General features: G+C 48.1%; 1 protein-coding gene across 1 annotated transcript; it reads left to right on the plus strand.

The window, feature by feature from the left end:
• Positions 1-10,838: 10,838 nt before the first annotated feature.
• LOC142586240 (solute carrier family 22 member 20-like) lies at positions 10,839-11,753 on the plus strand. The gene has a single exon (XM_075697490.1). The coding sequence runs from the start codon at positions 10,839-10,841 to the stop codon at positions 11,751-11,753; it is 915 nt and encodes a 304-aa protein (XP_075553605.1).
• The last annotated feature ends 1,434 nt before the right edge of the window (positions 11,754-13,187 follow it).

Here is a 13,187-nt window from a genome sequence, read left to right on the forward strand (position 1 = left end):
ACGGTGGAAGCCTTCAAGCAACCTCGCCATGTAAAAGAGCTACGCAGTTTCCTAGGGCTTTGCTCGTACTTCCGCCGGTTTATTCGTGGATTTGCCAACATCGCGTATCCGCTGACATGCCTCCTCCAGAAGGGCGTTCCCTTTGAATGGACTCCTGAATGTGAAGCTAGTTTTCGTGAGCTGAAGTCTCGTCTGACGTCTCATCCCATTCTCCGACACTTCGACCATGCGGCTCCCACAGAAGTTCATACGGACGCTAGCGGTATTGGCATCGGCGCTGTCCTTATTCAACGCGTCGACACCAAAGAACACGTCGTCGCCTATGCGAGTCGTTCTTTAAGTAAGTCCGAGCGTAACTACACCGTTACAGAGCAAGAATGTCTTGCAGTTATTTTCGCAGTACAGCGCTTCCGGTCGTACCTGTACGGGCGCCCCTTCACTGTGGTGACAGACCATCATTCTCTCTGCTGGCTGGTTAATCTCCGTGATCTGTCGGGCCGGCTTGCGCGTTGGACACTCCGTTTACAGGAATATAACTTTACCGTTTCTTATAAAAGCGGCCGCCGACACGCCGACGCTGACTGCCTCTCGCGCATGCCGCTTCCAACGACGGACTGCGACGCGGACAACTTCGACTGCTATATCGCATCACTGGAGCCGGAATTTCCTGATATAAATACCTTCAAGGTCGAGCAACAAACAGACAGAACTTTAGAACCACTGCTCATTACTGCAAGGCAATAATCAGCACCATCCACTCGTTTCTGTGTTCGTGATGGGGTTCTTTACAAAAAGAACTATTCTACTACAGGCCCACGGTATCTTCTGGTGGTCCCGGAGAGTCTCCGTGTCTCCGTCTTGCGCGCTATGCATGACGATCCAACATCTGGACATTTGGGTTCTGCGCGAACTCTCTACCGCCTTCAAGAAAGGTTCTACTGGCCTAAAATGCGCCAGACGACCGCCCAGTATGTGTCCAGCTGCAGCGAGTGTCAACGTTATAAGCGTCCGACGAGTGCTCCTCCTGGTCAACTCCATCCAGTGCCACCCCCCAGCACTCCCTTTGAGCAAGTTGGCATCGACCTCCTCGGTCCTTTCCCGCGTTCATCCGATGGGAATCGCTGGATTATCGTGTGTGCCGATCACTTGACACGCTACTGTGAGACAGCTGCAATACCATCGGCTACTGCAACCGAAGTGTGTATTTTTCTGCTGCGTTTTGTCATTGTCCGACATGGACCTCCCAGAGTCATCATCAGCGATCGTGGGCGGCAGTTCACTGCAGACGTGGTCGAAGAGATGCTTCGTCTATGTGCTTCAAGGTTTCGCCATTCCACCCCGTATCATCCCCAAACAAATGGCCTTACGGAACGCACGAACAGAACTCTTACTAACATGCTGTCCATGTATGTCGAGTCAGATCATAAGAACTGGGACAGCGTGCTCCCTTTCATTACGTATGCATTTAACACCTCAAAGCATGAAGTTACGGGCTACAGTCCCTTCTTTCTTCTTTACGCTCGTCCGCCTCGTTATACACTAGACACTATCTTCCCGTTTTCCAGCCACGATAATCATTGTATATCAGAGACAGTCTGTCTTGCTGAAGAAGCCCGACGACTTGCTTCTTTACGCACTCTTGTTTCACAAGACCGCTCGAAGGCACGCTGCGACCGCCGACGCCGACACGTGATATATGACCCTGGTGATTTAGTGTTGCTCTGGAAACCAACCAGGAAACGTGGACTATGTGAAAAACTGCTGGCCCACTATGTTGGACCCTATGTTATTACGGAGCGCATCAGCGAATTAACCTACCGCATAGCACGTCTCACATCAAATGGCCGACGGTCAGCAAAGACTGAACTTTCGCATGTCGCCCGTTTAAAGCCCTTTATTTCTCGACAGCCTGTTTGACTTGCCCGGCGGGCTTCGTCTGCGCGGAGGGAAATGTGACGCTCTTAGGTGCATAGTGGGTTCACGCCTCAACAAGCAGTATGCGGGGGCACCGAAGAGTGGTGAACGAAGAAGACGACGTGTGGCTGGCTGGCTGAATCTCGACAGGCGTTCAGCTGATCAAGGTCATCGCTTCTAACTCTTCCCGGCTTCAAAGTAACGCCTTTTGTGGGCGTAACAATATATATATATATATATATATATATATATATATATATATATATATATATATATATATATATATATATAAGGTTTACCAGCTAACTTGGAACAAGCTGTGAAAAAAATCTATGCGTTCTTCAGAACAGAAATCGCGGGGATGTTAGCGTTTATCTAAACATACAGTACCACTTTTTTGCTGGTCTTTTTTTGAATAATTAGCCGAGATAAACTAATTCACTTTTTAAATATAGCTTACGGCGTTCAGGCGTCAATAAGAAAGTTGCAGACCTTCACAAATATTGCCCAACCCAGGTACTTCTAACGAGATAGACTTAGCGTGGCCGTTTTTATTCCGGAAAAACGAGAGCCCGCGGAGTTTTAAAAAATACCACGTGACATAGCGCTCTGTGCGCCCGAATGCGCCGCGGTTACAACGCTCTCATGCACGGAGGATGGCAACTGTTTCCCCCCCCCCCCCCTTATGTAATGTCCCCGAAGGGACCCTTAAGGGAATAATAAATGATGATGATGATGATGAACTCGGGAGAGACCCTGACGTCACTCTTTGTGAAGCTAAAGTGAAGCCGAAAGTTGGCGTTGCTCACGGCGTTGCTCCGCCTATCGGGCCAGCTCTCTTGTTTACATTTCTCGCGAAACCACGCCGCGCTGCGCGCAACCGGGCTGCTCGGACGCGCGCGCTCCGCAGCAATACTAAACAATCGCGATGTCTCATTGCATTGCCGTTGCCGAAGTCATGTTAAAAGAAGTTCATTATGAACGTCGGAAATTGGGCCGTGAGGTCTAATCGGCCGCTTTTACCGGCTTTTGTGAAAATAAACATGCCTTACAAGGCCAGCCAAGTGAACTGTTCTCATCAACCGCAGGTACCGGCCGCTGCCCAGTTCTTGCGTGTTTTTGAAAAAAGGTCACCTTTATCGCTGCCTTCTACTTGTTTTTCTCTGCTTGGGCTGCCTGGGGCTTTCAGACGGTCTTGCTAGCTAGACGCGTCAGGCGATACGAAAAAAATGTACGCATTACTGTACTGCAAGAATGCACTGGAGACACGTACGAAACACCAACCCATTTGCGATCCATCTGGAGTTTATGAGCACAAACACATTCTCGCTTGAGGAATCGTCGTGCTTTATTGAACAAACTTCGGGTGGCCGCACATATTACGACAGCGCGCCGGCGCGCGGAGGCATGCATATGTCATTTATGAGTCCGCGTTCAGATTCATCGACTGCGGTCTGAGGTACCTTCTTACCACGGTAAGTGAAGCTTCACGGAACCAAAGTTTTGCGGTAGCCGGCGCACGGTGCGGTACAGTACGCGCGTAGAACCGGCCTACATGCGACCAATGGAACAGCCGTTTGACGTGTTCGCAGGCGTACGTTCTGTGGAGCCTTGCCGACTCTTGCAGCGCATCCGCTAAACTTCACTTTCCTGCGCTTCACGCGCGCACAGATAAGATACGCCTGCGGTAGGGAGGATTCGTTCCTTAAGTCAAAGCAACCGCTTGTTTCCCATCTGCGGAGCAACACGTGTCAGCGCACAGAACCATAACAAGGCCGCCATTGTGGCTCGAAAGGCGTGGCCGCTACAGCAAAGAAATAAAAAAACAGCAAAAAAAGGAGAACCTACTACGTCATTTCCTCCACACTTTTCTAGCGCGCGGAGGGGGTAGGGCCTCTCCTCAGTTTCCTTCCTCTGTGCTTTCATGAGTGATTTGTAAAAGGCGTAAAAACATTGCCAGCGCCGCGCGTTCTCTTACCAGAAAGGGCTTCAACCTTTGCTCGGCTCTGACATTACCGGCAGCGGTTGGCGACGGCGCTCCGAAAAAGCGCTTCGCCAGCAGCCGCTCGCGCCTGTCGCCGAAGAACGCGCCGTCAGCCGTTCATTCCGATATGACGAGAAGAGCAATTTTTTTTCCCAGCGTTCAGGCTGATGCGGAATAGAAAAAACACACAAAACATGCATCATACATCTGGAACCTGTGCGAGAGAGAGCATCATTTGCTACAACGCCGCTTTTCTTCCTAGCTGTACCAGCGGCTAGATGCATGTGAGCTCGACTGTCTATTACTGTCGTGCCGCGCAACCGTTTAGAAGAATTTGCTCGCAGTGCCTAAAGCATGTCGTACTCAAGCGAGCAGAAGGCGAACATGGTCTTAGCCTTGGGAGCGGCATGGGGCAACAAGAGGAAAGCTGCCAAAGTATACCCAAATTGGCAATGTGGGGGAAGACCTAGCGCGAACACAATTATGAGGAGTTACTTGACGCTGAAAGAAACGGGTAGCTTCAACAAGACGCGGCACAGAAAGGGCACCATCAGTGAAGCGGCTGAAGGAGACATTTTGGCTTCCATGACTGCAAACCCTCATTCCAGCGTGCGTGATGTGAGTGGGGAGGTCGGCATATCAAGGTCTTCAGTGTCAAGAGTTCTTAGGAAGGCTGAAATGCAACCGTATCACCTCCAACTGCATCAAAAGCTGCAAGAAAGAGACTTTCAATGGCGGCTTGATTTCTCAAACTGGATCCTTGCGAACAGTGAAGAAATACCGGATTTTGTTGACAAAGTGCTATGGACAGATGAGACAACCTTCTCTAGAAATTCTCAAGTCAACATCCATAATGCACATTACTGGAGCGATACGAACTCGCATTGGGTGGCGCAGACCAGACACCGGTACCAATGGTCATTTAGTGTGTGGTGCGGTATCTTTGACGGAAGAATAATTGGCCCCATATTTTTTGACCATATGCTCACTGCTCAGCGGTGCGTGAACGACATCTTTGAAAGCCCAGTCGAAGATTTTCGCTGTGATATTCCTCTTGCGTTTTTAAAGCGAACTTGGTATCAGCACGACGGTGCACCAGCTCACAACAGTAGCCTTGCCCGAGTCTGGCTTGACGAAGCCTTCAAACGCCAGTGTGTCGGGTGGCATGGACCAGTGGCACGGCCTGCAAGGTCACCGGACTTGACACCTCTTGACTGCTTCTTGTGGGGACATGTGCAAGACCGAGTGTTCCGCAAACCTACCACTACACCAGAAGCGCTAAAGGCAGAGATTGCTGAAGCCTGCAGCGAGATACCGTCTTGCGTCAGCAAAAAAGCTACATCGGACGTGCTGAAAAGGTGCCAATACTGCATTATGGCAGAGGGCGACTTGCTTGAACACATTCTTTAGACTGACATCACAGCGAATAAATATCTACAGCAGTTATCCATGAAAAGAGCCATATGTGTGAAACTATTGTACGACGTGGAAAAGGCACGTAAGTAATATAAAATTACTAATTCTGACAAGGAATGGGCAGGAAGCTAAAAAGCAACCTTCCGTGTCAGTTTACAATTCTTTCTTTTGTGAAAAGCAGCGTAATTCATCACACGACGTTATCAAGCTTGCTATGATGCGTGTTTGCTTGTTGGGGGCCTTGCTCCCAAATTCGAACTCACGAGCTTGTCATTTTTCCTCCGCATGCATTCTGCTAGCGTGAGAGTGCAATCATCGCCGCAGAAACGGGAGCCGCGCTGTATTTCAACTGCCACCCAAACCAACTGGCATTTATCTCGGAACCAAGCACAACGCGATGCTCTGTCTTAGGCAGCACGAAAGGCGCGAAGCTGCCGATGTTTTTTTACAAAGCACGGTTGGGAGCGCTGTAATCGTGGCGCATTCGGGCGCACAGGGCGCGCTGTCACGTGGTATTTCTTAAACTCCGCGGGCTTTCGTTTTTCCCGAATAACAACGGCCACGCTAAGTCTATCTCGTTGGAAGTGTCTTGGTTGGGCAATATTTGTAGAGCTCCACAATGCTTTTATTGAGGCTTGAACGTTTCAAGCTATATTTACAAAGTTAATTGATTTATCTCAGATAATTACTCATAGAAAGACGAGCAATAAAATGGTACTGTAAGTTTAGATAAACGTTAACAACATCCACGCGATTTCTCTTCTGTAGAACGCATAGGTTTTTCAAAATCTTGGTCCAAGTTAGTTGGAACACCCTGGCCATGGTGTTGGGCTGCCGAGCACGAGGTCGCGGGATCGAATCCCGGCCACGGCGACCGCATTTCGATGGAGGCAAAATGCGAAAACACCCGTGGTACTTAGATTTAGGTGCGCTTTAAAGAACCTCAGGTGGTCAAAATTTCCGGAGTCGTCCACTACGGCGTGCCTCATGATCAGAAAGTGGTTTTGGCGCGTAAAACCCCATAATTTAATTAATTAGTTTTTAAGCTGGGACACCCTGTATATATCGATGTTGCCGGATTCGAGACCTTTGTAATGTAATGAACAAGAAGAACGGGGGTTAACTGAGCGGCCCGATTTTTATTAATAATATAAGAAGCCGACAAACAATAACACGGAGGGCAACATAGTGGAAATTACTTGTAAGGGTTAGTTAGTAAACCATAAATACTCAAAAAAGGGGATGGTGAAACGGCGCCGCGGTAGCTCAGTTGGTGGAGCATCGCACGCGTAATGCGAAGACGTGGGATCGTTCCCCCCACATGCGGCAAGTTGTTTCTTCATCCACTTTCGTATCCATTAATTTATCATTTCTTTAATTCAATTAGTACTTAGAAGTAATTTCTCCTATGTTGTCCTTGGTGTCATTGTTTGTCGGCTTCTTACGATATTAATAAATATCGGGCCCTTCGTTCACCCCTTTTCTTCTCGTTCATTACGTAACGATAGCCTAGAATCTGGCAGCATTGATGCTTTCACATAGCATTTGTGGGTTTTAGACAGTTGCCTTCACCCATAGAGATCACGTACTCATGATGCCTGCGGCAGAAAGGATGTTCCACATCCGCCGCTAAGGTTTGTGAGTGGTGGCGCTGGCTAGCACTTCCAAGGTTAGTTCTCGTAGTAGTAAAACATAAATACGCAAGAAAGTATATGGCGAAAGGCCCTGCCTCTTCCTCGTCGCCAGTCACGATGCAGCCGACCTTGTTCAGCGAACGCACGCTTGAGAGTGGCACAATAACACTGCGCAAACGCTGCGACACATGTTTTCTTTTTCATATTTCGCGGGCTTTGATTGCAACCCGGAAAAAAATGACTACATGAGACGTATCGTAAAGGAAACAACTCGACCGGTGGCTTCTGAATGTGCTCTACAAATCTGAGTATCATACATGGGGTCCTCAGCCAATGAAAAAGTTGGGTAATTAAACTTAATTAGGAAGTTATGGGGAAAACAAAATTCGTCTGAGTTACTATAGGCTATTGCGAATAGTATGTGTTCTGTTCAATTCGCTTCCGACGCGCCTTCCACTTTTAAATTCTTTGTTAGGCTGCTGAGCACGAGGTCGCGGGATCGAATCCCGGCCACGGCGGCCGCATTTCGATGGGGGCGAAATGCGAAAACACCCGTGTACTTAGATTTAGGTGCACGTTAAAGAACCCCAGGTGGTCGAAATTTCCGGAGTCCCCCACTACGGCGTGCCTCATAATCAGAAAGTGGTTTTGGCACGTAAAACCCCATAATTTAATTTTTTTTAAAATTCTTGGCTCAAGTTATGTGGGACACCCTGTATATGTATATTGGTAATTACTAATACAGCAAGTGAAAGAGCCTGGAAATGCTTCCGTCAAGTATATTTATACTTAACAGACACAGACCTACTTATTAATCCCACATGGGGAACTATGGGGGCCTAAAAAATTAATTGAATTCGCTGTTATTTCTTGCAACTATATATAAACCTCAAGATGAGGCAGGGACAATTGGCAACGAGTGCCCACAGAGGTGCCGGATACCGCCCAGTAGCAACAGTACAGCCCACATAAAAAACGCACATTTGCTACAAAACAATTTTAATAATTAAACGAAAAGTTGTACTTAACGTTCAAGTTTACAGCGTAAATGCATCGCTAGTTAAGGTAATGGTATCATCGTGGTTATACGCAACGAAGTACAATCAACATATATTAATTGCAATATCCACAAGAAAGTCGGCAGATGCGTGCGACCTTGGAGGTTTACAACCTAATTTCCAGCAAAGCTGTTTCTTTAGAACAGCTGCAATAAAAGTTTCAGTTTCTTGTAATTATATCGCACAGTTGAGTACGCTGCCCGTATGTGTGTGACGGTTCCGTTTGAAAACTTGCCCGCGTAATGCTTTGAAAAACTTCTTTTTGGGAATTTTTGAAAAGGCAGTTGTTCATCAACATACAAGTTACTTCGCCATAGCATGTACCATGGTGTCCTCCCTCCCTTCCTCCCTGTCCCCCCCCCCCCCCACTCGATTTCCGCTAGTTTTGATATCGGTTGAGTTCAAGGTTCTCTCAGGGCAACGGGATAAATTACTTGTTCGCAAAACACATCCCTAAAGCTCCGGATCGCTTGCATGCGTAATTTGGGTGCAATAATTCCATGTGACGGCGATCAACCAATTGGGAGACGCAAACCTACTCTCCGGCCTCCTCGCATGCTCCTCGCTGCAGCGTTGGGGCAAGATAAAAGCGTGTCGCTACCTTTTAGTTTTATTCAGGGACCTTAGGGAAGTATGCACAACTCTGCACCCTTTGGGAACACGTACAGGAACCCTAACCAATGTACGAACGAAGAGCGGTCGCTGTGCCATGCCGATGTAAGTAAATGCACTGGTCAGTGCTTTGGACGGCGTTCTTCTGGGAAAATTGTGCGGTTTTAAATATACATACAAATGTGGAAAGCAGCGCTCCACAACCTCTTAAAAAGATTATGCGAAACGCTTCCCTGAGAAGAGGCCAAACAATTAAAATAGTAAGCAGCACGTACCACACCAGTGGTTCGAGCTGCCCTTGTTCTTTATTTTTGAAGCGCGATGTGTTGGGCTGTGTGCTGGCTCTCGCGGTGCTGGGTCGAATGCGAACGGCAATTCATGGCTGTAGAATTCGTCGGAATCGTCGCTGCCACGGTTTGACAACTCCGAAATCCTAGTGAAGCTGACATCGTGACCCGTAGACATCGTGCCAATGTTCCGACGCGCTCACGAATCAGCTGAACCTAAAGATGTCATTATCTTGACACGGTAAAAAAAATCACCGGAATTGCATTTTACTCGATTAAGAGAAAGGGTAGCTTAAATTTATTTCTAATGTCAGCCAAACGTTTTGCTTGGCACATATCGCTGATTAAGTTCCAAATTACGCGTTTTCATTTCCTCTCTTGCATTTTTATCTTGTGTGCAGATGTTCCTTTCTTGTGTCTGCAAGAACCTTCACATGTGACCTACGATAGCAAAATTTTGTGGGCAGCCAGTGCTCTCCTACCAAAGAAAATTTCCCGGGCAGCCCAGCTGGCATGCTATGGCAATAGCAGCGATCATCTACAATATGCCTTTATGGCCCCATTTGCTGCTATTTTTCACTGTTGTTAATTACACATTCTTATGTTTTCTAGTTTATTATACAATAAAGTTTGGCTAATGGCGTAAAGAAGATGCTCTGCAGCATTTTAGCCTGCTTACATGTTGTGTACTGCATAGCATGAAGAATACAGTTGAAAAGTGTGCGTAAAGAAAGTGTACCAGCATATTCTGATTAATTTTTCAGTTCCAGTAACATGTCATATGCTATGGAATTCGCAAGTGAGCGGTATGCCGAATGGCTGGTCATTGTTTGTGCGATGCTACGCCAGCATAGGACCATATTTTACTAAGGGCACACACAAAGTAAGTTACAATTCACTTTGAAATGTGGCACGACAATCAGCAAATAATCTTTATATTGACGGATACAGGGATGCACAGACTGTTGTTCATAGGTAAATAATCATTGTAGCACAGCTTTGTGTTTTGTATGTTGGTGTCGTGCTTATCTTCCACCTATAACGGAGACCAGGATGTGGTTTCTGCCTGAACCGCACCATCACCGACAATGTTCCCCTGCTAGAAACTCTTTCGTTTCTCAGTAGGCACAGCAAAGCAACATTTTGTCATAATTATGTGTTTCAGGCAGAGGGGACATCCTTGTTCGAGTCGATACATGCATATTAGCATAACACCGGCACTCAAAACAGATCTTTTTTATTTCAGAAATAATTGTAACAGGCGGCATTCAGTTGATAGGACTAAGCAAAACGAGCTTGTTGACCAGTCGGGCCTGACCACTAGTGCAATGCTACAGCTACTTCCTAAGAATGGTTCACATCTGGGAGAACCTCCTGTGCACCATCATTCGACAATAGAAACATTTTCTGATATCGACCGCCTCATTAAATAATAAATTATAACTGTGGACACTACTCGTGTTACTGTAAACGCTGCCACACAAATTTTGGGAGATGTTTGATAAAAGTTTCCAGTCTTTCTTGGCAAGATGTCCCTTTAGCCAACTTTTAGATTAACGTTAGTAGGGCTTAACTGAAGTTGCTCTATAGACGTCAACGGCTACAAGATGTCTTGACGAAGACAGCTACTAGAAATTGGGATTAGGTGGTGAAGACATCTTTTAGACATCAATTACCTGCTTCTGTGTTTCACGGGTATAGTCTTTAGGGTTTCTCGCTGTCAAGGACAAAACCAGGAAATCAGACAATGGAAGCAAGAAACCAACGCTAATTCTGCATGAACTCGATATCCACCTTGGCCATAATAATTGCTCCCTGTTGTAATCACGCTACATTTCCGTAAGAAGTGGAGGAGGAAATATGAAAAGCTGTGCAGGATCATCACCATGATCATCATCGTCATCACCAGAAGAAGAAGATCCCCTCGAATGAGATGCCTGTGTCGAAGGAAAGTCGGCCTTCCGTTTCTGCACCGCCAGCGTCAGTACCAAAGAAGACCGTCGCGCTATCTGACCGGTACGAAGAAAAGCCTCCCTTCGGAACGGGCGCCTTCCAGTTCCACATCATAATGACCCTGTCCCTCGCGGCGGGCACCTTCGCGCTACACTCCAACAGCTTCAAGGTGACGGCCACCGTCATGGACCACTGGTGCAGGCGGCCGGCATTCTTCGAGAACCTCAGCGCGGCCGAGTGGATGGAGCTCGCCATCCCCGTGGACGAGCGCGGAAAGCACAGCCACTGCACCGTTCGCGACCCGCCTGGCGCCGGGAGCGCGGCTCGCGTCGTGGGCTGCACGTCGTGGGAGTTCGACCTTAGCGCGCGCGGCCACATCATCGTGAGCCAGTGGAGCCTCGTGTGCGACCGGCGCTGGCTGATTGCGGTTGCGTGGCTCGTACACTCGGTCGCTTGCATGGCCTCACTGGCCTTGGCGGGCGCGCTGGGAGACTACATCGGTCGCCGGATCGTCGTGTTCGTCGCCTTGCCGGCGATGCTCATAGCGGGCGTAGCGAGCAGCATCCCCAACGACTTCCACTCGTCCGTGGCCGTGCGCTCCATCGTGTCGGCGGCCATCAGCGCCCTAGTGCCGCCGCTGGTCGCTCTCGTGTACGAAGTGACACCCATGGAGAAGATGCCGGTGTACAGCGTGGCGAGTGCAGCGCTGCTGGTGGTCGCATCGCCTGTCGCGCTGTTCCTCACGCGTTTCTTCAAGGCCGGCTGGGCGGTGGTGCAGCTCGTGATGATGGCGCCCGCGTGCCTCCTGCTCGCCATATACTACACAGTGGACGAGTCGCCGGCCCGGCTTCTGGAGTCCCCGTGCTCGCAGAGAGAGCGTGCCATACTTCCATGAGCCAGACGGCATGCAGTGAATTCATCACTGAGCGCGCTAAAGGACCTTCGTCATATTTGCCCTGCTTCAGCTGCATTGCGATTACGTTGGCGTACCGAATTGGGAATGGATAAAAAAAAGAGGCGAATGAGTTGTGTCTCAAGTGAGCTGCACGTCACAAGCCCTAAATAGAGAATCTAATACCGCGAAGATACCCAAAGTCGTCGACTCGCGAACAATTGGGGCCACAAAATTATAGTGTTTTGGAGTATAATAATTTGACATGGGGGGGGGGGGTAGTTCATCGAATTCTTCAGTTTTCGTGCCAAAACCACGATTTGATCATGAGGCACGCCGTAGTAGGGGATCTCTGGATTAATCTGGGCATTTCATGGGGATCGTTAACGTGGCCACAATGCACGTGGCACTGGCTTTCTTGCATTTCGCCCCCATCGAAAAGCGGGTGCCTCGGTCAGGATTTGATCCCGCGACCTCGTGCTTAAGAACGCAACACCATAGCCGCTATGCCACCGCGGCTGGTACTTGCAGTTTGTCTTTCCTCGTGGCAGCTAATCTTGCGCATGTGTATCTTCGATTTACTCGCTCTCTTAGCGTCAGCTTTCTCTCTTTCATTTGGTCTTTCATTTTCACATTGTTTGGCTGCCCGACAGTTCCGGTGTCCACCGTAATGTAAGACAGTTACGGAGTTCGCGGCCTATCCTTCTCCTTTTCCTTTCGTTAAACGACAAATACAGCAACAACGCCCGTAAATGTACAGTTAAAACTAGATCTAACGAAGAAATTTCTATTCCCCGGCAAGTACCCATAAGGTTGAATGTTTTCATCAACCCTAATTAACGAAACAAGCTTGCATTACACCTGATTTAACCAAGTTTTTCCAGAAATAAAAGAGTAACAAAAGCTGTGATTTCTTTCTAATTTTGACGCAGACAGGTTTCTCTTCTAGCGTGCGCTATAACGCTATCGAATTAAACCATCTAGGCACCCTATAGTCACTGCCATAGCTTTATTTCGACGAGGCTGCACGCCGCGCCCATACACAGAACAACGGACGCAGCAGTCGCTAGCGTTCTTACGTACCAGATGGCGCTAGGAGCGGTAGTAGTTCGGCCGCCCTCGCGGACTTTTTACACGTGCAGGCGTGGGTTAGCGACAAATACAATGCCGCGGTACTTTTTGGGTGTTGCTATGTTACAATTTTAGATTTGGAAGGACCGAAAAATCCCTTACTCGATTTTCCGAACTGCCCGATTTAACGAGATGTTTATAGCGGAGTCATCACTTCGTTAAATCGAGTTTCAACTGTATCACAAAAAGTTTTCATATATTTAAATGACCAGCTGCGGTCATTTTCTGTACTTGCCATGGTGACGGCATGCTCTGAAGAAGCGGGGATGTACTTTCGAAACCGAATACTATTTTTTTTTTAATCTG

Source organism: Dermacentor variabilis, chromosome 6 (assembly GCF_050947875.1).
Source record: "Dermacentor variabilis isolate Ectoservices chromosome 6, ASM5094787v1, whole genome shotgun sequence".
In the NCBI taxonomy this organism is placed as follows: Eukaryota; Metazoa; Arthropoda; class Arachnida; order Ixodida; family Ixodidae; genus Dermacentor; species Dermacentor variabilis.